The sequence below is a fragment of the Oryctolagus cuniculus genome, chromosome 12 (assembly GCF_051225735.1).
Source record: "Oryctolagus cuniculus isolate XC-2025 breed Fujian yellow rabbit chromosome 12, ASM5122573v1, whole genome shotgun sequence".
In the NCBI taxonomy this organism is placed as follows: domain Eukaryota; kingdom Metazoa; phylum Chordata; class Mammalia; order Lagomorpha; family Leporidae; genus Oryctolagus; species Oryctolagus cuniculus.
The window spans coordinates 74,778,239-74,803,207 of record NC_142878.1 but is presented as its reverse complement, the minus strand read 5'-3'; the positions used below and the strand labels follow the sequence as shown (position 1 = coordinate 74,803,207).

The 24,969-nt window shown below is 49.9% G+C and overlaps 2 protein-coding genes across 5 annotated transcripts in view; both read left to right on the top strand.

The window, feature by feature from the left end:
* The window catches only part of LEO1 (LEO1 component of Paf1/RNA polymerase II complex), a 31,805-nt gene extending 20,365 nt beyond the window's left edge, over positions 1-11,440 (top strand). For 3 of the 4 annotated variants that reach the window (XM_002717755.6, XM_008268995.5, XM_089310350.1), the window contains 3 exons: positions 2,056-2,242; positions 4,706-4,803; positions 11,190-11,440. In XM_002717755.6, the coding sequence (XP_002717801.1) occupies positions 2,056-2,242; positions 4,706-4,803; positions 11,190-11,294 (390 nt within the window). In that variant the 3' untranslated portion in view covers positions 11,295-11,440. The remainder of the gene's footprint in view (positions 1-2,055; positions 2,243-4,705; positions 4,804-11,189) is intronic. The other variant, XM_017348015.4, reaches the window with a different exon arrangement.
* A 113-nt stretch (positions 11,441-11,553) lies between these two features.
* The window catches only part of LOC103351108 (RNA polymerase-associated protein LEO1), a 28,898-nt gene continuing 15,482 nt past the window's right edge, over positions 11,554-24,969 (top strand). Inside the window, exon 1 of the mRNA XM_051822003.3 lies at positions 11,554-13,311. Coding sequence (XP_051677963.3) covers positions 13,290-13,311 — 22 coding nt within the window. The 5' untranslated portion in view covers positions 11,554-13,289. The remainder of the gene's footprint in view (positions 13,312-24,969) is intronic.

The following is a 24,969-nucleotide window of genomic DNA, read 5'->3' as shown; positions in this document are numbered from 1 at the left end:
CTTCGCCCTTTCCTGCCTGCCTGCCTCACGGATTCCCTCTACTGCAGCAGGACATGGAGGCCGAGATGGCCCAGTGCCTCAGGACCTTCCCTACCAGTCTCATCGTCAGGCTTTGCAGAGGGTTTGGCCCTGAGCTCCTGTTTTCGTTTTTGTTTTTTTTTTTGTTTTTTTTTTTTTTTTTAATTTTCTTTTTGATTTATTTGAAAGGCAGAGTTCGGGGGGGTGGGGGGACGGTTGATCTTGCATCACTGGTTCATTCCTCAGATGGCCACAACAGTCAGGACTGGGCCAGCCTGAAGCCAGCAGTTTCTTCTGGGTCTCTCGTGTGGGTGCAGGGGCCCAAGCACTTGGGCCATCTTCTGCTGCTTCCCTAGTACATTAGCAGAGAGCTGGATCGAAAACGCAGCAGCCAGGACTTGAACTGGCACCAGCATTGCAGGATGTGGCCCAACTTGCTATGCTACAACACCAGCCCCAGAGCTCCTGGTTTTTCCTCCATCCTCTATTTTGTTCATGGTGATGGGTTGATTAAACCAGATCTGGTAGCAGTGCCTAATCCAGAGGTATATGGGGGATTGGCTTTGGTGCCTGGCTTCATGCTCTATTTCCCACCTTTTCTATTCAGGCTGACGGTACTGGAGGAAGCTGCAGGCTCCAGTCTCAGCATTCTCCAGAGAGCTCTCTGAACCACTTGGAGAGCCCAAACCCTCCTCTAAACCCCCAGCTTCCATGGGAACGTAAAGGAGTCAACTAGTTTGTCCTTGGTCCCTGTATTACCAACAGAGAATTTTACTTTAACCTCAGAATAGCCAGACACTGCTTCGTGAAACAGTCTGCTCCATAGAGTTCTTAGCTACAGAATTGGAATTGCATATGATGATACAGAGCAGTTGAATGAGGACCTTCAGAGAAATGCCAGAATATTCCTCATCCCACCACCTCCAGCAGGCCCTCCCCATCCTGCTGTCAGGAGCTGGTGGGAGTTCTCTGGGATTAGGGGCTGTGGTGGAGCCTGGGCAGGTGTTCAGGGGTGAACAGAGGTAGCCTCCACTGCTCAGGGGATCCGTTCAGTCATGCAGCGGCCACGGGTGAGGTTCTCTGGGCTGTGACTGGCAGCACAGGGGCCAGCACAGATCCCAGGGTCACACTTGTGCCAAGTATGATCAGGCTAGTTAATGTGAGGGATCCGCCTGCCTCTTCACCTCTCTGTTGCCTTCATCCATCCATCCTTCCTCCTTCCTTTCTTTCTTCCTTATTTTTTTTTTTTAAAGATTTCATTTATTTGTATGAAAGGTAGAGTTACAGACAGAGAAGTCTTCCATCTACTGGTTCACTCCTCAAATGGCTGCTCTGGCTGGAGCTGGTCCAATCTGAAGCTAGAAGACAGGAGCTTCTTCTGGGTCTCCCACGCAGGTGCAGGGGCCCAAGCACTTGGGCCATCTTCCACTGCTTTCCCAGGCCATAGCAATGAGCTAGATCGGAAGTGGAGCAGTTGGGATGCGAACTGGGATGCCGGCGCTGCAGGCAAAATGCCGGCCCCACCTTCATCCTTTCAAACCATCAGAGCCACTGTGTGTGGCAACCCAGGTGTAAGTGGAGAAGCCTGCTCTAGGTATTTGCCTGAACTTCATGGTAAAGGTGGGATCAGATAGGACGTAGTTTATTTTGAAGTTGAATCGTGGCTCAGTCTGTTACCTGTTGCCGTAACTGAATGCCCCTGACTGGGCAGTTTGTAAAGAATAGAGGTTTTCTTAGCTCACAGTTCTGGCAGCTGGGACATCTGTGAGCAAGGCAGCACATCTGGTGGTGCGCTTTTTGCTGTAGCCTGGCGCGGTGGGCCATGGCACGTGAAGAGGCAGAGCACGTGAAAGCGAGCAAGAGAGACAGAGCATGCACTCGCCGCCTTACAAGGCCAGCCCTGGTGATCCGTCAGTCCTGACCCAGTAGCCTCCCAAAGGTCACCTCTCAAACTAGCACGAGGGTTAAGTTTCCAACACATGAGATCTGGAGGACACCTTCCAGCCGTGGTAGATAAGGGTATTTGCTCCTTTACAGAAAGAAGAAGAACGCTTGAGGGCTTCCATCCGGCGGGAGTCTCAGCAGCGGCGAATGAGAGAGAAACAGCACCAGCGGGGGCTGAGTGCTAGTTACCTAGAACCTGATCGCTATGATGAGGAGGAGGAAGGCGAGGAGTCCATCAGCCTGGCTGCCATCAAAAACAGATACAAAGGGGGCATTCGAGGTGAGTCTGCCGCAGAATTTCCTCGTTTCAAGGTCTGGACTTTTTCTTTTTCTTTTTCTTTCTTTTTTTTTTTTTTTTGGATCGGTAGAATTACAGACAGTGAGAGAGAACAGAGAGAAAGGTCTTCCTTCCGTTGGTTCACTCCCCAAATGGCCGTCACAGCCGGTGCTGTGCCAATCCGAAGCCAGGAGCCAGGTGCTTCTCCTGGTCTCCCATGCGGGTGCAGGGACCCAAGCACTTGGGCCATCCTCCACTGCCCTCCCGGGCCACAGCAGAGAGCTGGACTGGAAGAGGAGCAACCGGGACTAGAACCGGCACCCCAACCAGGACCAGAACCCGGGGTGCTGGCGCCGCAGGCAGAGGATTAGCCAAGTGAGCCACGGTGCCGGCCTCAGTTCTGGACTTTATCTTTACATTTTATGTAATTGCAGCACCGAAGTCACTGGACACTTTTTTTTTTTTTTTAACGATTTCTTTGCTTTGAAAGAGTTAGAGAGGAGGGGGGAGACAGAGAGAGAGGTGGTTCACTCCTCAAATGCCTGCAATGGGCCAGGCTAAAGCCAAGAGCTTCATCCAGTTCTCCCATGTGGGTGGCAGTGGCCCAAACACTTGGGCCATGTCCTGCCGCCTTTCCCAGGCCATTAGCAGGGAATTGGAGCAAAAGTGGGCACCTTATCTGTAAAGAAACAGTGTGGCCCATTCATTTTGTGGCCTCATGGACTAGTTATTGCAGAGTTCTTTCAGTAGAGCCCGAAAAGTAGACACTGCTCTTATTCCCCCTCAGTTTTATCTCCTGAGCTTCTGCTTTCTGATTTGAAAGTTATATTAGAGCTTTTCTCATCTTTTTTATATTATTAAATGGAAATCAGTTAATTATTCAGAGAATGCTAATGTCCTCTTTCTTGAACTAAAGTCATCTCATTTCTGGGCCCGGTATCCTCGCGGATCTCACCCTGAGTTTTCCCCACAGCTGCACCTGACACTCTTTTTTTTTTTTTTTTTTTTTTTTTTGAAAGGGTTACAAAGAGAGATCTTCTATTTGCTGATTCACTCCCCAGATGGCCGCAACAGTTGGGGCTGGGCCAGACAAGCCAGGAGCTTCATCTGGGTCTCCCACATGGGTGCAGAGGCCCAAGGACTTGAGCCACCTTCCACTGTTTTCTTAGGCGCATTAGCAGGGAGCTGGATGGGAAGTGGAGCAGCTAGGATTCAAACTGGCAATCTTATGGATGCTGGCACTGCAGGCTGGGGCTTTACCCCACTGAGCCATAGCACTGGCCCCTGAGTGATAAATTTTAAAAACACCAACGTTTCCCTTTCTCTGACCATCCTACAAAACTTCTCTTCTTAATAGAAATCAGTCTAGGTTTAATGACCTGTTATTACTTACCTGTTAGTTATTTGGGGGCTCTAGTATGGAGAGAATTTTCCTTTTTTGTCAATGCTAATTTTCCCAAAAAAGATTAATTGTAAAAGTGAGTTGGGGCCGGCATTGTAGTACAGTGGGTTAAGATACCACGTGCAGTGCTGGCATACTGTATGGCGTCTGTTTGAGTCGTGGCTGCTCCACTTCCGATCCAGCTCCCTGCTAATGTGCCTGGGAAAGCAACTGAAGGTGGTCCAAATGTTTGGGCCTCTGTACCCACTTGGGAGACCCAGAAGAAGCTCCTGGCTTCGGCCTGGCCCTGGCCAGGCCCATCCCTGGCCATTTGGGCCATTTGAAGAGTGAACCAGCAGGTGGAAGATTTCTTTCTGTTTTTTTTTTTTTTTTCTTTTTCTTTAAGGAAAAAAAAAAAGCCATAAGCCATAGAAAAGTAGAATGAAAACAACAAAAAAACTAAGGCTGCTTTTAAGGAGAGGTATTTAACATTCAGTTTACTGGAGAGTAAAAACCAATAGGCAAGTTCAGTAGTACCTTGTTCTCTGTAGTAGTCAGATAGGCCAGGAGTGGAGAGAAAGGGAGGCCTTTGGGGTCAGAGGAGAGGTTGATTTCAAGTCAGGTGCTCTCGTTCCACCTGAGGTTCACCTGGGCTAGGGCTGCAGAACTCATGGGTCCTTCTTAGGTCTCTCCCTTGTGCAAGGTCCACCTGGTGGCAGGTGCACCTCACGGGACCAGGAACCACTCCAGGCTTTGTGTGCAGAGTTGACTCTGGAATTTACAGTCCCAGGTAGCCAGTGACCCGGGCTTTAATGGTGTCCTCTAGAAGAGCAGGGTGGCTGTCTCCTAAGTCACTTTGCAAACAGCCTTTTTGATACTGAAAAGTGGTCACATGTTTATATTTGTAGCAGATAATTTTGCATCATTTTAACATATTTAAAACAGTTCTGTTTAAATAAAAACACTTTTTTTTACATTATGTGGTCCCTCTGGAGAAAATGTGCGGATTTATCAGAAGCAAAATCCCAGAATGAATAGATCACTGCCAATGAAAGGCATTCACAGTCCCATTCCTTTGCTTTCAGAGGAGCGAGCCAGAATCTACTCCTCAGACAGTGACGAGGGCTCCGAAGAGGATAAGGCTCAGAGGTTACTCAAAGCAAAGAAGCTCAACAGCGATGAGGTGAGACGGCGTGGATGCACTTCCGGGGAGCACCTTGTACCCAGGGGCCAGCTGCTAGGGGTGGGGGGAAGCAGAGCCCACGGCCTAGGCAGGCACACAGTAGCTGTCTACACAGATGAGTGAAATTCAGAGAGATGAGTAAAGGAACTAGGAGTGGCCCAGAGGAGGGTGAGATTCCTGTGCTCAGGTGGGTCTCGGCAGGCTGCATGGAGGAGGAGACCTCTCACTGGGTGTAGAAGAACGAGCAGAAGCTCTCAGCCTCACAGCTGGGGTGGGGCGTGGGGTGGGTTTCTAGGTAGATGGGAAAGGCACAGTGCACCGGACACCAAGGCTCACCCTACAGATGACAGATCCTTCACAGGGGTAGGGCTGGGGATGTATTTCTTTTTTCCTTCTTTAAATTTGGTGTATTTAGTTATTGAAATAATTCATTCTTATGTGGGAAAATTTTAAGAATTTTCGACTTGTATATTTAGTGGTGTCTTTTTCAAATGCTAAGAGAAAGTTTTAATTCTTAATTATACACATGAAACACCATGTATTTGCGACTCCATGTAGACTGGCCCTTGACAAACAGTCATTGAGTGTCTTCTCTGTGCTGAACAGCGTTCCATTCTGTAGGGCAGCGACGCAAGCACACGGTGGGAAGTTCCTGCCCTCGAGGCTTGCACTCCCGGGTTCTAGACGGTATGAAAGGCCGTGTATTATGTAGCTCGCCCAGCAAGGAGCCTGTGCCTGGAGAATGTATAATATCCCTCTCACTCCATCCCCAGTGACTCCTAAACGGTCTTAGTTTCTCTGTCTCTGCATTCTGGGATATTTGTTCAGATCTTTCTAGTTCACTGCTTCTTCCTCATGTCTTTCATTACGTTGCCACCATTGATCTCCCCAAAGTGCCTGCAGTAGTCTGGACTGGGCTAGCCTGAAGCCAGGGCCCAGGAAGCCCAATCCAGGTCCCCCTCATGAGCGGCAGGAGGGGTCACTTGAGCCATCACTGCCATCTCCCAGGATCTGCGTCAGCAGGGAACAGGAGTCAGGAGTTGGGTGTTGAACCTCGCCACTGTGATTTGGGCCACCAGCATCCCAACTATGGTTTTTCTTTAATCATTTTATCTAGCATTCTCTAGAGGTTCATTTATTTTTTCAAACTGGTCTTTTAAAAAGTTTATTTATTTACTTAGTTGAGAGGCAGAGAGCAGAGAGAGCTCCCATCTGCTGTTCACTCCCCACATGCTCGCAATGACCAGGACTAGGCCAAGTGCACCAGGTCTCCCACGTGGATGGCAGGAACCCTCTTACCTGAGCTGTCACTGCGGCCTCCCAGGCTCCGCAGTAGCAGGAAGCTGGAATCGGAAGTGACACTAGCACTTGAACCAGGGATGTGGGCTCCTGAGCAGTGACGTAACCCACTTCATCACAGTGTCTGTCTCAAATTTTTATTTTATTCCTCTGCCATTTATTTCTAGCATTTGAGATTGGAAATTATCCTCATAGTCATTTACAACAGAGGCCTATCCAGATCCCCTAAGTGGGTGACAGGAACCCAGTTATGTGAGTCATCACGGCTGCATCCCAAGTCTACGTTAGCAGGAAGCTGTAGTCAGGAGCTCGTGGTGGTCCCCGAACCTGGGCCCTCGGACGTGGGATGCAGCCGTCATAACCAGCATCTTAACTGCTAGGCCAAATGCTTGCTCTTGCCTGTTTATTTAAAAAAAAAAAAAAAAGTTTTATCAGAGCCTACCACACTTACTCATTTATGTATTGTTTCTGGTTATTTTTCTGTTTTAGTGGCAGAGTTGAGCAATTGCAATAAAAATTGCATGGCTCCCAAAATCTTAAGACATTTGTTATCTGGTGCTTTACTGCTGAATCTGGCCTCAGAGAAGCGGGACTGGGCTTATCACTGGTTCACTATAATTGTGGTCCTTCAGAATCTGCTCAGTGTGACCTTTGCCTCCTGTCCTCTGCACCCCACCAGACGTGAAAACCAAGGTCATGTTCACATAGTTCAGTGAATGTCTTTAAGGAGAAAGGCCACTCCAGTGCTCTGCTGACTGGGTTCTTGGCCTTGGATTTCACCATATTTCACGTTGAAACAGTACTGTAGCCATCCTCATAGTTATTTTCAGTGGGAGGCCTTCTCAGAGTCTCCTCTGGCCATGTTGCTGGAGACGGATGTTCTGTTCCTGTTATCCACGCTGAGAAAGTATTTTGATTGGTTTAAGTTTCCATCAGGTCTTTTCTCGTGAGACACAGAATTTTGTTCTTGGGATTTTTTTTGTTTGTTTTTTTTTTTTTAAAGATTTATTTATTTATTTGAAAGTAAGAGTTACAGAAAGAGAAGGAGAGATGGAAAAACAGAGATCTTCCATCCACTGGTTCACTCCCCAGATGGCTGTAACAGCTAGGGCTAGACTAGGCCTAAGCCAAGATCTGGGAGCCTCTTCTGGGGCTCTCATGAGGGTAGCAGGGACCCAAGCACTTGGACCACCTTCCAGTGCTTTTCCCAGGCCATTAGCAGGGAGCTGGATCAGAAGTGGAGCAGGGTGCCAGCACTGTGGTGTAGTGGGTAAACTTGCTGCCATATGGGCACCAGTTCAAGACCCAGTTGTTCCACTTCTGATCCAGCTCTCTGCTATGGCCTGGGAAAGCAGTAGAAGATGGCCCAAGTACTTGGGCCCCTGCACTCACATGGGAGACACAGAAGAAGCTCCTGGCTCCTGGCTCCTGGCTCCAGATTGGTTCAGTTCTGGCTGTTGCAGCCATTTGGGTAGTAAACCAAAGTATGAAAGACTTCTCTCCCTCTCTCTGCCTCTCCTTCTCTCTCTGCATAACTCTGACTTTCAAATAAATAAATAAATCTTTTGAGAAAAAAATAAGTGGCGCTGCCAGGACATGAACCAGTGCCTTTACCTGCTGTGCCACAACACCAGCTCCTGTTGTTGGGACATTGTTAATCACAGCATTCCGTATTTCCCAATGATGCTGGGAAGTGGCATGCTACAGAAGACAACCAGAGGGAAATTGTTAGATTCCCCTGCAGCATACGCGTTTTAAATCAGAGGAGGTGACATGCTGATGATGTGTTTAGTGTTGAACTGTTGGCAAATGGGAATCCTCATGTGAGCAGCTGCTGTTTATTTCTTGGCACGCAAGAACTGTGAATGAAAATTGAGAAGTGCTTTGGGACTTCTGTTTATTGCTAGTGTTCTCAGAAGTGAGATTCTTCAATGGGAGCCTTCTGGCTGGGCAGTTGTAAACCTGTAGCTGCCCGACTTAAAATGCTTCTTGCGAATGGCCTCTTAGCTGTGTGTTCCAGGAGCTGCTCTCCCCTCCTTACCCAGACACTCTATCTTAGATCTTCCCACTTTATTTTTCTTCCCTGAAAACACAGTGTTATTTTGTTTTGTTTTTAAAGATTTATTTATTTATCTGGGAGGCAGACTTACAGAGAGAGGGAAAGGCAGAGAGAGAGTGGGAGGTCTTCTGTCCACTGGTTCACTCCCCAGATGGCCGCATCAGTTGGAACTGGGCTGACCAGAAGCCAGGAACCAGCAGCTTCTTCCGGGTCTCCCACGTGGGTGCAGGGGCCCAAGCACTTGAGCCATCCTCCACTGCTTTCCCAGGCGCATTAGCAGGGAGCTGGATCGGAAGTGGAGGAGCCAGGACTCGAACCAGCACCCTTATGGGATGCCGGCACCACAGGTAGAAGCTTAACCTACTACGGCACAGTGCCAGCCCCCAGGCAACAGGGTTTTTACTTCTACCCGGTCCTCCCAGCCCCTGCCACCACCTCCTCATATGGCCCCAGTTTGAGTCCCTGGCTGTGGAGGACAGTGGAAGAGACAAACAAAGGAGCACCTGCTCTAGGCCTCTGTCATACACTAAATCACACCCAGATGCCAGGAGCCTGATGTGCCTCTGAGAAGCGGGAGGGTCTTCAGACCCTGCGTTCTCACTTCAGAAAACCGCCATCATCACCTCGGCCTGCCCTGACGTGGGCCAAGGGCCAGGCTACAGCAGATGAGGCTGGGTTGCTGGATCTTGGTGCCATCCTTTCCCTCGTGAATGGCTGTGGGCAGGTCATCTCACGTTCCTGAATGTGTGCCCTTTTCTGATCACTTGGGTTGATGTTGCTGCCTGGTGAAGTTGTGTTACAGCAAGCAGCAGATGGGAAAGTGGATAACACAGGGTCATGTGGCAGCTGAACAGACCTTGTCCTTCTCCAACAAGGTCTACGCTATGGCAAAGGGGAAAATGTAAAGGAGAGCTTTCCCTGCTCCCATAAGCAGTAAAAACTCCAGGAAACCTCAAGTACTTCAGAGATGGAAAATGGGAGAGGGAGAAACTGTGTGTGGTGGGCTGTTCTCCCGCAGGCTCAAGCTGAAGACGCAGGCAGGGCCAGTGGAAAGGCAGGGTGTGCAGGCCAGTCCTGGGCGACGCAAGGCAGAAGACGCAGGCTGCCCAGGAGCCGCCATGCACTTGCTGCCCTCCTTCCTCCTTTCACTCTCCCTCTTGCAAGCTCCGTTGCCCCCTTGGCAGCCTCACTGTCTCTTCATAACCTGTGGACCTATACATTCCTGACAGTATTAGCAAGCTTTAGTCTTAATAAGAATATATTTTTTTAAAGATTTATTTATTTATTTGAAGGCACAGTTATGAAGAGGAAGAAAGAGAGAGAGAGGTCTTCCATCCGCTGGTTCACTCCCCAGATATCCGCAATGGCCAGAACTGAGCCAATCTGAAGCCAGGAGCCAGGAGCTTCCTCCAGGTTTCCCACATGGGTGCAGGGCCCAAAGACTTGGGCCATTTTCTACTGCTTTCCCAGGCACCTTAGCAGGTATAGCTGTATCAGAAGTGGAGCAGCCTGGTCTTGAACTGGTGCCATATGGGCACCAGTTGGAGCTGGGTCTTAATGTTGGCACAGCAGGCAGCAGCTTTACCCACTGTACCACAGTGCCGGCCCCTTAATAAGAATATTTTAGTCACTTGTTGCATGCCAGTTTGCATTCAGTGTCTGTCATTTTAATCCAAATTTGACATTCTTTGCATGTTGATATGTTCAAAAGCTACTTGAAAGATTTTTAGATAACTTCCTGAATTGCTTTTTTCTGTGAGAACACTGTAAAGAATGATCATAACAAGCCGGTGCCGCGGCTCACTAGGCTAATCCTCCGCCTTGCAGCACCGGCACACCAGGTTCTAGTCCCAGTCGGGGTGCCGGATTCTGTCCCGGTTGCCCCTCTTCCAGGCCAGCTCTCTGCTGTGGCCAGGGAGTGCAGTGGAGGATGGCCCAAGTGCTTGGGCCCTGCACCCCATGGGAGACCAGGAGAAGTACCTGGCTCCTGCCATCAGATCAGCGTGGTGCGCCGGCTGCAGCGCGCCAGCCGTGGTGGCCATTGGAGGGTGAACCAACGGCAAAGGAAGACCTTTCTCTCTGTCTCTCTCTCTCACTGTCCACTCTGCCTGTCAAAAAAATAAATAAATAAAATAAAATAAAATAAATAAAAAACCAGAATGATCATAACAGAAAACTTGCATATAGAAAGCAACTAATTTTTTTCAAATACTTTCTTAAAAACCTCATGATGTGAATTTTTAGTATATTGCAAACCAAAAAATTGTTATTAGAAAATTGACAGTCTTTAAAATACTGAATTTTACACAATGAAAAAAAGTGAGCTGCTGAGGAGGCAGAGAGTGAGTGGTTAGCTGATGGTGCAAATTCAGCACCGGGGTTGTACACACAGCTTCCCTGGGAGACCCTGCCCCTCGCCACACAGCCTTCTCCCAGATGAGAGGGGCTCGTGGCTGCATGGCTCTTCCTCCTGGTCCACTGAGGCTGGAAGTTGGGCTTTACGGTTAGTTTGTAATGACGTCTGCCACACTTGTCATTTTATACTGCATGTATAGCCTTGAAAACTTGACTGCTGTAATCTTGACTGCTAGTAACGACCTCAACGCCTACTCATCTAGTCAGTGTTCTTACTGAAGGTTTCCTTTTTTTGAGTTTCAGAGGGTCATTCAGGTGTGAGCTACTTTTGATACCAAACTAGAAATATGTTCTCCAGGGCCAGGCGTTTGGCACAGCAGTTAAGGTGCCACTTGGAACGCCCCATCCCATATTGAGTGCCTGAGTTTGCTGCTGACCCAGGCTTCCTGCCCAGTGTGCGTCCTGGGGAGCAGCAGGTGAGGAGCCACCTGCTTGGTTTCTGCTACCCATGTGGGAGACCTGGATGAGTACCAGGCCCCTGGCTGTAGCCGGACCCAGCAGTGGAAGATCTCTGTGTCTCTGTCTCTCTACCTTTCAAATGAATAACTTAAAAAAAAAAAAAAAAGTTTGTCCTTTATTGATTTTTAAATTTGTAAAAATTTTTTCTGCTTAGGAAGGTGAACCTTCTGGGAAGAGAAAAGCAGAAGATGATGATAAAGCAAATAAAAAGCATAAGAAGTATGTGATCAGTGACGAGGAGGAAGAGGATGACGACTGAAGTACAAAATGTGAAGGCATTTTATATATTGTATTGTACAGCTTGTTTTATAAATATGATGTAAACATGAGTTATTTTGATCCAAATGAATTGATTTGCCTTTGTGTAATTTCTAATTGTAATAAAAAAAAATCATTTAAAGACAAGCCTGTGTTCAAGAAAGCTGCTTTTCCCAGAGCAGTTGATTCCATTAACACTTTACACCAAGTCTTGGGTTTTAAAAGTGGCTCTGCACACACCCTACCTTTGCCTCCTGTCGCCCACAGAGGAACCCCCGGCCCAGGTGGGACTAGGCTGAGGCAGAGTGAGGCCTTGTCAGGTGCAGCATTTAAAGGGGTAGGGGCAGAAATAGCAGCCACTGTGTGAGGTTCCTGTGGCTGCCCTGGAAAGTACCGTGAGCACGGCTTCCAGCAGCGGCGCTGCGTTCTTCTGCCGTTTTAGGACTGGAGGTTCAGGACAAGTGGACTGCAGAGCCGCACTCCCACCCTAGGGCCCTGGCTCGCGCCTTCCAGTTGGCTCCCAGCAGTCCCTGAGAGTGGCAGTGGCACTCACAGGGCCTTTCTGGGTTTCTGTGTCTCTAGGCCTCCCTGTGGTGATGAGAACACCAGGTGTTGGCCGAATCCAGTGTGACCCTGTCTTGTCTAATTACATCTGCAAAAACCCTATTTCTAAATATAGTCACATTCCAAAGTCCTGGAGACACGAACTTGGTTGGGTTACTAAATTCAACCCACTCTAATAATCGTGATGAAGGATTTCACAATGCCGTGTTTCAGATGATCAAAATGAATGCAAAATGATCACAGTGAGCAAAATGTCAAAATCCTAAGGAAAGGTGGGATCTGCCTGGGCTAGTATTAGGTTGCGGCCAGTGAGCAGAGTCAGACCAGGGCAGGATTGGATTCTGTCTTTAAAATTTTGTTTGTAATGGCCTTTTTGGAACTAATTTTGATTTTTACATGATTTTACGTTACAGTATTTGTATTGATTACCAAGATTTTGACACCCCTTTTATTTACAAGCAAGGTGAGTATCCCATTGTCACCACATTGGATTGATTGCTGGGCCTGCTTTCTCCAGCGTGGGGACTGGGTTCCTCGGGTGAGCAGACAGGGAGCGCAGGTTATAAGCTGTATGGCCTTGTTTCTGAGTTCACCTCTGTGAGCTGATGTGGAAAGTACACAGCATCACTTCCACCACATTCTGGTTATTAGAAGTGGGTCATTAATACAAATTTCCATCTGCTGGTTCACTCCACAGATGGCCGCAGTGGCCAGGGCTGGGCCAGGCCGAAGCCAGGAGCTTCATCTGGGTCTCCCACGTGGGTGGCAGGGACTCAACCACTTTCCCAGGCCATTAGCAGAGAGCTAGATCAGAAAGGGAGCAGCCGCGACACAAACCAGTAAGGAACTTTAAGCACTGTGAAAGCTAGAAGGGGGTGCAGATACTTTATTATTTACTTATTTTAACTTAAAAGAAGCACTTCTGTCTGCTGTTTCAATCCCCAAATGGCCACCACAACCAGGACTGGGCCATGCCAGGTCTCTCAGGTGGGTGTCGGGGACCCAAGGACTAGAGACATTACTGCTGTCCTCCCAGGGTGCACATTAGCAGGAAGCTGGAACTGGGAGCCGAGCCAGGACTCACCCCAGGCCCTCTGATAGGCAGTGCAGGCTTCTGACGCGCTAGGCTAAATGTCTGCCCACCTGAGACCACCCCTCTATGCCTGGCTTTGTGATGGTGGGGCCAAGACTCCACAAACTCAGCTTCCCCAGCTGCCCTGTTAGGGGGCGCTAAAGAAAGACAGGGAGCCTGGAGAGCACAGAAAGGGCTGCTCCTTCCTGTCTGCAGGCCTTCCCAGGGGCTTCCTGGTGACCCACAGGTGGAGAAGGGGCCACAGGAGAGGCAGCTCCCTCCAGACGGCCCAGTGCGGCTTGCTGTGTCCCCAGCCCTTGGTGACCGGGCCGCGCGCTGCCCCGCAGCCCTCAGTGCCAGATGGACAGCTCCTCCTCCTCAGGTATGAATTCCAGCCCCAAGGGGTCCTCCTGGCTGGTAGGCTTCTCAGTGCTAATAATGCTGCTCCTTCGTGACCTCTCAGGCCGGGGTGGGGGCTGGGGGGAGAGGGACTTGTCCTCCATAGTTTTTAATATATTGAATTCCCTGCACAGACAACTGGTGTCTTTGCTCTTTCCTGACTGGAACCTACCTAGTAGGTAGCCCAGAAAACAATTCCTCAGAGATCAAATATATATGGTCTAAAGGGTTTTTTTCCCCCTTAGCAGCAAAATAAACTTTTATTTAGTCATTCAACAATTTTCTGAAGTACCTCACACTCTTAGAGAGGGTGGTTTGGGTTTGAGTGAAGATCCTAGCCCCCACCCCCACCCCCAGCTGGTTCTCCATGGAATGTGGTTCCGAATCGGGTCGAATCCGATTGCTGGCTGAGGTAGCCGCTGCTTTCGTCTGTTAGGTCAGGACTGTGGTGTAGGGTGCACACTTCGGGGGCCCTCGGCAGCAAGTATAGAGAGAGAATTACAAACGTGGAGCCTTAAATCAGCTCCTGACACGGAGCCAGTGAGCTCTCTTCTCAGCCCTGAGGGGCTCTCCATCCCGCAGCCGAGGGCTGAGGAGCCGAACATTGTCAACAATGTTTACTTTTGTGTGGCTGCAGAATTACAGCAGCCCTGGACTTCACAGCCTCTCCGGGGCCCTGGTGGGGAAGTTAAGGCACTGACTGGGAAGGGAACTAGGAGGCAGATGTTATGGACGGAATGTGTCCCCCAGCCCCCTGTGTGATGGCAGTTAGAGGCGAGGCCTTGGCCAGGGTTTTGTTTGTAGATGTGAGGGCAGGGGTTGTGATAGCATTAATGCCCTTCTACAGAGGTAGAGGGGCAGGTATTTAGCCTGGTCATTAAGATGCCAAGTGCCCACGTCCCACACTGGGGTACCTGGGTGCGTACCCAGCTCTGGCCCCAATTCTAGCTTCCTGTTTTTGCATAAGGCAGATGATGGCTCAAGTAATTGGGTTCATGCCACTCACAAGGCAGACCTGGACTGACTTCCGGGCATCCAGTTTCAGCCTGGCCCAGCCCCAGCCATTGCAGACATTTAGGAAATAAACCAATGGATGCGAGCACTCTTGCTTTCTCTTAAATAAATAAATAAAAATAAATAATTTTTTTTAAAAGACAGGGTTCAGCATTGTGGCACAGTAGGTTATACTCTCCCCTGTGATGCTGGCCTCCCATATGGGCTCTGGTTCTTGTCCCAGCTGCCCCACTTCTGATCCAGCTCCCTGCTGATATGCCTGGGAGGGACATGGATGATGATCCAGGTGCTTGGGACCCTGCACCCACGTGGGAGACCTGGACATAGCTCCTGGCTTTGGCCTGGCACAACCCTAGCCACTGCTGCCATTTGGGGATTGAGCCAGCAGATGGAAGATTTTCTCTCTCTCTCTCTCTCTCTCCCTCTCTCTCTCCCTCTCTCTCTCTCCTATTCCCCTCCCTCTCTGTAACTCTGCCTTCAAATAAATCTAAAATAAATAGAGAACTGAGTTCATCTGTGCTTGCTTGTGTTCTCCCTCTCAACTCACAAAGAGGCCATGGGTATACATGGCAGGAAATCAGCAGCCTGCAAGCCAAGAAAGGAAGCCTCCGAATGAGACACCGTGCCAGCACCTTGATCTTGAACTTCCCAGACCCCAGAGCTGTGAGAAAGAAGATTCTTCAGTTTAAACCACACAGTCTGTGGCATTTTGTTAAGGCAGCAACACCTGGCCCCAGATGAGATGAGAAACTCAAATTTGCCCGTCGTGCTGTGGGCAGCAACTGGCCTCCCCAGGCCCGAGGAAACTGGTCTGGTCTTGCTTGAAAACACTGGAATAACCACCTGGGGCAGGTTCTCTTCACAAGGCGCGGCCAGCCGGGTGCTGTCTGGCTTGCCTTTTTACTAGGATCTCAGCCTGTTCTGGCAATACCAGCACAATGTCTGAAGAAGAGCCAGCTCACACACTCAAAGAATTGTGAAATTTGGCTAACAAGTATCAGCCAGAGCCTGGGAGGTTATGCGTGGGAGTGGGCTCCAAGAATATGAAATAAAGAACAGGATTTAACACTAGCTCGGACCTAATTTATTGACATGGGGTGGGCGTTTGGTACGGCAGTGAAGACACTGCTTGGGACTGCATCCCATCTCAGAGCGTGTGGGTTCAAGTTCCAGCTCCACTTCCAATTCCGGTTTCCTGCTAGTGTGCACCCTGGGAGGCAGTGGATGATAGCTCGAGTATTTGTGTCCTTGCCTCCCACGTAGAGTTCCTGGCTCCTAACTTGAGCTTGGCCCACTCTGGCTATTGCAGGCGATTGGGAGTGAACCAACAGGTAGAAGATCTGTTTCTGTCTCTTTGCCTTTCAAAACAAATGTAGGCCGGCGCCGCAGCTCACTAGGCTAATCCTCCGCCTAGCGGCGCCGGCACACCGGGTTCTAGTCCCGGTCGGGGCGCCGGATTCTGTCCCGGTTGCCCCTCTTCCAGGCCAGCCCTCTGCTGTGGCCAGGGAGTGCAGTGGAGGATGGCCCAGGTGCTTGGGCCCTGCACCCCATGGGAGACCAGGAAAAGCACCTGGCTCCTGGCTCCTGCCATCGGATCAGCGCGGTGCGCCGGCCGCAGCGCGCCTATCGCGGCGGCCATTGGAGGGTGAACCAACGGCAAAGGAAGACCTTTCTCTCTGTCTCTCTCTCTCACTGTCCACTCTGCCTGTCAAAAAAAAAAAAAAAAAAAAAAAAAAAAACCAAATGTAAATAAATCAATAAAGATTTTTTTAAAAAAATCAAGTTTATGGATATATATTGTGAATGAATGTGTGAGAGCATATAACTAAAGATAACTTGAGGCTGGTACTGTGGCGCTGTGGATTAAGCTGCTGTCTGCAGTGCTGGCTTCCCATATGGGCACCGGTTCGAGTCCCAGCTGCTCCACTTACGATCCAGCTCTCTGCTATGGCCTGGAAAAGCATCAGAAGATGGTTCAAGTGCTTGGGCCCCTGCACCCACGTGGGAGACCCGGAAGCAGCTCCTGGCTCCTGGCTTCAGCCTGGCCAAGCCCCAGCTATTGCACCCATTTGGGGAGTGAACCAGCAGATGGAAGATTTCAGTCTCTGTACTTCTTGTCTCTTTAACTCTGACTTTCAAATAAATAAATAAATAAAAACAAAAAACCTGGCTGTGTACTTGTGTACTTCACCGACACTTAGACTCCGCAGTCGCCAACATTTAAGGAGGCTGAGATGCCAAGGCTTCCTGACTGTGTGGAGGAGGGAATCCAAGGGCCGAGGGAGGCAGGGAGGCTGGGGCAGCAGCACACCACCCTGCTCCTCCGCAACTTCATCCGTGAGAGGACCTAGAAGATGCTCCCTTCACCAGCGCATTGAGAGGCGCGTTAGCAGACAGACAGGTATGATGATGGGAGGTACGCCACTGACATGGGCTTGCTGTAACCCCAGGAGAGAGGCCGAGTGGCAGAGTCCCGGCTGCTTGAGAAAGCAGAAGATGGCCCAAGTGTTTGAACCCCTACCACCCATGTGGGAGACGCAGATGAAGCTCCTGCCTTCTGCCTGGCTCAGCCCTGTGGCCATCTGGAGAGTGAACCAGCAGATGGACAATTTCTCTCTCTCTGTCTCTCCCTCAGTCTCTGACTTTCAAATAAGTAAATCTTGAAAAAAAAATTATAAAAATTCAGGGGCTTGCCACTCCGTGGAGTTTCCGGAGGACCAGTTGCCTGAAGCATGCCTGGTATGACCTCCAAAACGTGCTGCACCTTGAGCCACCTACCAAGAAGAATGTAGGGCCAAACTTTTTGGATTTAGGAGACAACGAATGTACCTTTCAGTCTGTGGCTTTGAGCTTCAGTAAGCTGTAGATGCCACCTGGCTTGAATGAGGATCAGAGTGAGAAAATGCTCTGTAGTCAGTGCAAGCTGTAGAGCTGGCAGCTCTTCCACCTGCGTCTAACCCAGCAGCTCCGACGATGCTGACACACCACTGCCAGAGGAGCCCTCTGGCCTGTATCAATAAGGGAAGTGGACGCCAGCCTCCAGGGCTTTGGGGGCATATTCACGCTCTCCTTCCTAGAAGCCCTTTAGAGAAACAATCTCTAGTTTGGGTTGGAACACCTCATCATGGGATATCAAGTAACCACACAAGCTAAACTCCTCATCATGAACTGGGTGTTTTCTGTGCCCTCAAATCATAAGGTTGGGCCCATATAATGGCAATCTCTCATCGATCTGGGCCCGGTGAGGCCCAGGAAGCCTGACAAAGTGTCTTGTGGCAGTGGCTCAGGCTCTCAGTAAGATCCTGCCAAGAGCCAGCACTGTGGCACAGAGGGTTGGCTGCAGCCCTGGCATCCTATAGAGGAGCCAGTTTGAGTCCCAGCTGCTCTACTTCTGATCCAGCTCCCTGCTAGTGAGCCTGGGAAAGCATCAGAGGATGGCCCAAGTGCTTGGGCCCCTGCACCATTGTGGGAGATCCACAAGAAGCTCCTGGCTCCTGGCTTCTGCCTGGCCCAGGCCCAGTTGTAGTGATTTAGGGAGTGAATCAGTGGATGCAATCTCTCTCTCTTTCTCTCTGTCTCTCTCTCTCTCGGGGCCAGCACTGTGGCCTAGTGGGTAAAGCTGCCACCTGCAATGCCAGCATCCCATATGGGCATCGGATGGAGTCCCAGCTGTTCCACTTCAGATCCAGCTCTCTACTATGGCCTGGGAAAGCAGCAGAAGATGGCCCATGTGCTCTGGTCCTTGCACCTGCATAAGAGATCTGGGAGAAGCTCTAGCTTCAGATTGGCCAAACCTGCCTGAAACCAAAGAGGACCAAGCAGGCCAGGGTATGCCTGGGTGAAGGCAGGGCCTCAGGTCACCCAGGCTGCAGGGTAGGGGTGGCACAAGTCATCATGGTCCCGGTGGGAACTCCCAGCGGCCTGGCTTCACATGTCTTTAGACAAACGCTGGGTTTCCCTGGAGAAGCTACAGGGAGCGGCCACCTGGAACTTATGGTACCCCTGCCCTCCCAGATCCAACTTGGACCACCCATCTGGCTCTACACAGAACCTGCTCTCAAGCTCTGGGCCCTGGCTCCCACCCCAGGGGCCTCCCCAGTGCAGCCCTGGGCAGCAGCCAGGAGCTCTTCCAGTTCCTCCCCAGCCTTTGGATTGGCCCAGCTCCAGCCATTTCAGTCATCTGGGGAGTGAGTCAGCGAATGGAAGACCTCTCTCTCTGCCTCTGCCTCTCTGTAACTCTGCCTTTCAAATAAATAAATATTAAAAAAAAAATCCTGCTGAACTGCCTCTTCTTCAAAAGGCCAGTTATCCTCAATATATTTGCTCCTTTGTTCAGCCTCCCTATATGTAAATGATAAGATGACTGAATCTCTACCCAGCTCTGGGCCTCTTCACACATTAAATATGTGCAGCTCAAATGGCTCTGCTGTAAGCTGGCATTGTGGCCCAGTGAGTTAAGTTGCTGCCACCTATAATGCCAACATCCCATTTGAGTGCTGGTTCTCGAGTCCTGGCTGCTCCACTCCCAATCTGGCTTCCTGCTAATGTGCCTGGGAAAACAGAGGAAGATGGCCCAGGTGTGTGGGCCCCTGCCATTCGTGTAGGAGACCCAGATGCAGTTCCAGGCTCCTGGCTTCAGCCTGGCCCAGCCCCAGCCACTGTGGCCACTTATGGAGTGAATCAGCAGATAGAAGATCTTTATTTCTCCCCCTCTCTGTAACTCTGCCTTTCAAATAAATAAATTAATTTTTAAAAAGTTTTACTGTAGCAGACTACAGTACTCACAGCTCAAAAAAGGAGCTGCAACTCTGCAGACAGCTAAAAAAAAAAAAAAAAAAAAAAAAAAGAATGTCAATTCAAATGGGTTGCAATGACATAGTAAGCATTCGGGTGGAAGGTGCCAACACAAAAACTGGATGAGCAACCCGCAACAGGCGTCTGTGGGCACGCTCCTCTCGGCGCATTCGGTGGACCTGCACAGCTGTCGTCAGATGCTGTAAAGCACTCCTTTCATTTTGGTTCCAGGTTGTGCACCTGCGACGTTGTGTATTTCAGCAGGCAGCCCTGGCAGCTGCTGCCGAACAGAGGCATGTTAGGGAGCCTCCTGGATAATCGAGCTACCACCCGTCCGACTTTGTGACAACCTGGTAGATAAAAAAGGGGAGACGAGCACAATCCCAGTGCAGCGGCCTCTGTGAGCTTTATAGAACGGAACAACTGATGCCCCTGGCCGTCCCTCTCTACTGCCATAGTAACCTTATTGACTCCCACACAGTGATCTAGAGACTAGCCCCCAGCCATGGTGGCCTACCATGTTCTAGTGACTCAATCATTTTGGCCTCATCTCCTGATTCCACAGGACAAGTGTCTTTTCGATACTTAACGCTTACTTAGGGATGCATCATTTTTTAAAAAATATTTATTTATTTGAAAGTCAGAGTTACACAGAGAGGAGAGAGGCAAAGAGAGAGAGAGAGAGGTCTTCCATTTGATAGTTCACTCCCCAATTGGCCACAACAGCCGGAGCTGCACCGATCTGAAGCCCGGAGCCAGGAGCTTCTTCTGGGTCTCCCATGCTGGTGCAGGGGACAAGGACTTGGGCCATCTTTGACTGCTTTCCCAAGGCCATAGCAAAGAGCTGGATGGGAAGAGGAGCAGCCAGGTCTTGAAACAGTGCCCACATGGGATGCCAGCATTTTAGGCCAGGGTGTTAACCCACTGTGCTATAGTGTCAGCCCCAACATCATTTTTTTGGTAAGCCACCAATTTAGGACACTTTTAGAACATTTTCCCCAAATTTTTTAGGTTTCCTGAAGGGTAAAAGAGCAGTGCAGTTCTGTACAGAATACATCACCAGTCGGCTGTGGGCTGATGGATTTATTGCAGGAAAGGTAGCACCACATGCCTGTGACGTCCGCCCAGCTACCAAAGCCCAGTGAGTCCATCTGGACCTGGACTTTTCTCTTTGGGCAGGTTTTAAATGGTACTTCCAGCTTCTCTATAAGAATAGGTTAGATAGGTTATCTATTTCTTCTTGAGTGGATTTTAGTAGTTTGTGATCAAAAGAGTAGAGCCATTTAATCTGTTGAATTTTTTAAAAAAAGATTTATTTATTTGGAAGTCAGAGTTACACAGAGAGAGGAGAGGCAGACAGAGAGAGAGGTCTTCCATCTGCTGGTTCACTCCCCAGTTGGCTGCAATGGCCGGAGCTGCGCCGATCCAAAGCCAGGAGCCAGGAGCTTCTTCCAGGTCTCCCACAAGGGTGCAGAGGCCCAAGGACTTGGGCCATCTTCTACTGCTTTCCCAGGCCATAGCAGAGAACTGGATCGGAAGTGGAGCAGCCAGGTCTTGAACTGGCACCCTCATGGGATGCCGGCGCTTCAGGCCAGGGTGTTAATCCACTTCGCCACAGTGCCAGCCCCTAATCTGTTGAATTTATCTGATTTGAGTCGTTTGCATTATATCCTTATTATTCCTTTAATATTTGTGGATTCTGCACTGCTAATTCCCTGTTTTCTTCCTGATATTTGATATTTGTGTTTTCTCATGTTTTTCAGTATGGCCACAGGTTTATCAATAATAACATAAAGATCTTCTCAAAGTACCAACTTCTGGTTTCACTGATTTTCTCTATTTCATCAATTTTTAAAAAGAGATTTGAAAGGTAGTTAGAGACAGAGATCTTTCATTCACTGGTTCACTCCCCAAATGGCCCCAACAGTCAGGGTTACACTAAGCCAAAGGCAGGAGTCTGGAACTGCATCTGGGTCTCCCCCATAGCTGGCAGGACCCTAAGCACCTGGGCCATCCTCTACTGCTTTCCCGGGTGCATTAGCAGGAACCCGAATTGGAAGCAGAGTAGCCATGACTGGAACTGGTGTGAGAAACAGCCTCACCTGTCCACTCAAAGGATGGACTTACACTCAGAAATTGCAGCAAAAACAATCTTGCCGGCGCCGCGGCTCACTAGGCTAATCCTCTGCCTAGCGGCGCCGGCACACCGGGTTCTAGTCCCGGTCGGGGCGCCGGATTCTGTCCCGGTTGTCTCTCTTCCAAGCCAGCCCTCTGCTGTGGCCAGGGAGTGCAGTGGAGGATGGCCCAGGTGCTCGGGCCCTGCACCCCATGGGAGACCAGGAAAAGCACCTGGCTCCTGGCTCCTGCCATCGGATCAGCGCGGTGCGCCGGCCGCGGCGGCCATTGGAGGGTGAACCAACGGAAAAGGAAGACCTCTCTCTCACTGTCCACTCTGCCTGTCAAAAAACAACAACAACAACAACAACAATCTTGCAAGACTGGGCGCCTGGCTGGCGGGCCAGCACACCCGGGCCAGTTTACAGCAAGTTATTTTATTTCCTAGCACACAGTCCCTCCCCTCGTTCCTCACTGGCTGAGTAACTTCAGGGTTACAATCTCCCTGGCATTTGCTTTGGCTGTTTTTGGCTACTAACACACTGTTTGCCTAAGAACTTTCAGGTGCATGTAACCTAGCAGTCTTACTTTGAAAGTGAACCAAATGTTTACTTCTCTCAAACCTTTCTCTTTTTGTTTTTACAAATTTGGTCTCATTTTCATTTTCCTTTTGTGACCCTCTCTCTGCCTGTGGATAGTTTGTGGAATGCCAGAGTGAAGGCAATGGCCAATTGAACTAAAGCACAAGTCCTGGTAACAGGACATGGAGATCTCTCTTTCCACAAGACCATCAGACATCAGCCCCGAGTACAAGGAGGGCTGAGGCACCAACCCCGGCAGGCTCACCAGTCACATCTGAGATGTATGTGCAGCCCACAGTTCTCCCACAGGTTTATTTTACTCAGTCTCCTGTTCATGTTCACTATAGAGAAAGAGGGCATTGCTCTCAAATCTGACCTTGGCAGTGTGGGGAGAAGCAACCACAGGCTTTTCCAAGTCTTGTTTGCCCACGTCTCCTTGTCCAGGGATAGAGCAGACATGAATCAGGATCAGTATTCCACCCTAGGGGAAATGGGACGCCCCTGTGCCTGAGCTACAGCTTGTACTGAAGATTCGACCCATTCTTTTTTTTTTTTTTTTTTTTTTTTTTTTAGAGAAAGAGAGAGAGAGAGAAAGGTCTTTCTTCTGTTGGTTCACTCCCCAAATGGCTGCCACAGCTGGCGCTATGCTAACTCGAAGCCAGGAGCCAGGAGCTTCCTCCCAGTCTTTCATGCGGGTGCAGGGACCCAAGCACTTGGGCCATCCTCCACTGCCTGCCCGGGCCACAGCAGAGAGCTGGACTGGAAGAGGAGCAACTGGGACTAGAACCCGGTGCCCATTTGGGATGCCGGCACTGCAGGTGGGGAGGATCAACCAAGTGAGCCACGGTGCCGGCCCCTGTTTTTTTTTTTTTTTTTTTTAAGATTTATTTATTTATTTATTTGAGAGGTAGAGATACAGACAGTGAGGGGGGAGAGATAGAGAAAGGTCTTCCATCCGCTGGTTCACTCCCCAAATGGCTGCAATGGCTGGAGCTGCGCTGATCCGAAGCCAGGAGCCAGGAGCCTCCTCCCGGTCTCCCAAGTAGGTGCAAGGGCCCAAGGACTTGGGCCATCCTCCACTGCATTCCCAGGTCATAGCAGAGAGCTGGTTTGGAAGAGGAGCAGCCAGGACTAGAACCTGGCACCCATATGGGATGCCAGCACGTCAGGCGGAGGATTAATCTACTGTGCCATGGAGCCGGCCCCAGATTTGGGCCATTCTACCCAGGCATTCCTACCTCTGTACCCTGGAGTAAGAGATCCTGGCTGATCATCTGCCTTCCACAGTTCTTTCCCTAACCTAGCCAACCCCGACTTAGATTTCCTCAGCAACTGATCTTTGGTTTCCATGGCAGGGAGGTCTGTGGTCCTCCCTAAGTAAGGGACCCCTCACAGCAGTTCACAGAGGGACAATCCCATCTCCCTTCTCAGAGCCATTCTAGTCCCGAGGAGTGCTATGGGGAGGCATGCGGTCCAAGGTAGTTTAGTTTCCAAGATTGGTTACGGGTTTGATTCATCCTTTGTACCTTTGCTGACGAGGGAGGATGCCAGGGCGTGTGGTGGTCCCACCCAGTATCCAGGCTTTCCATACCCCATTCAGCATCGTTGGTGTAAAACAACTCCCGTTGTGTGAATCACTATTCTCTGCAAGGCCAAATCTAGGTACAATTTGTTCTAATATGAGTCTTTCCGACTTAAGCATCTCCATCAAGTCTACCTGTAGAGTTCATGGCCTGAACCCAGGCGGTCTTCCTCCTGCCACTTATTTTCTAATCCCTTTATTTTCCCTCTGACATGTTACACGACCACACACCGCTGTAAGCACAACACAGATCTGGACAACGCATTGTTACAGGTTCAAACCCTTTGGCCACAACAATCCATTTAAGACTCAGTTTTCCCAGGCCAGGCTCAATACTGGCGCCAGAAAAACACATGGAACCTTTACGTAGGTCAGCTACAGCAACAAAAAAGCTGCATTAGCTGATATCAATATCGCGAAACCAAGAGGCAGACAGGTAATCCTGCTATTCGGACTTCCAAGAGGCAACCCGACTTCACACAGCTTTTAATTTCCACAAACCTCTAACACGCCTTCAGTTTCTCTGTGTATCTTAACCTTTTTCACTAAGAAGGCGTTCTCATGCAAACCCTAGAAATCTCAGGAACAACCTTTAAGCCTAGAAGACAAACATATAAGTATCCTCTTTAGTAAACTGGGGCTTTAGTTACCTTCCCCCACTGTCTATAAGGCACCTCTGTGTCCAGGTTTTTTTTTCCCCAAGCGATTTATTCCCTCTATTACTGGTTGTAAACCCCTTTTTGCTTACTTTTAATTGCCCCTTGTCTGCTCCTAATCCTGAACCTAATCTCATCATCAAATCTTGGCTGGGAGATTCATTCCCACCTCAGGTGCATATAAAACTACCCCGGCACATCCATTCATCTGAGCCAAACTTGGGCCAAAAGACCGAGGGTTCACAAACTGGGTCTTTAAGCCAAATAAAAGAGCAATACTTAATTCACCCCCCCTTCTTTTCTTTTCTTCATTCCTGGCCCGAGGAGCGTACCCCCAGGACCCCAGCATTCTCCGCCAAGGAGTGTCTGGGGAAACGGCAGAGGGAGCCTCTTCGGCCTCTCTTCCCTAGGCCTAGCATTCTTATTTCCCATTTTCCACGGTCTCTGTATTGGTGTCCCTGGGCGCTCAGTCTCCCATAGTGGAAGTTTCTTGCATACCCCGGGACCCACTTCATCCATTTAACCTCGCAGGAGAGCGAAACCACATACTGGGACCCCACACTCGCTTTGTATCTAGGATATGTCTCAGTCACACACCCCCAACCTCTGAGGGAATCCACTCACCAAGGCAGTGCTTGGAGTCCAATGTTTCCTACCTTGGCTCACGCACCGGTTGCCTCCATTGCCACCCAAAGAACAGTCTCGGGCTTTTCTGTGGCTTCCACAGTGAGACAGGCACCCGGACAGAGTGGGCCACGTGAAGCTGGGGGGACTCATCTCTGCCCCCTGCCAGACTCTCAGAGATCCCGGATGAACCCTCGGGTTGTGAGACAGCTTCACTCATCCACTCGAAGTGGACTCAGCTTCAGGAAGTGCAGCAAAAGCGAGATTTGGTTAAT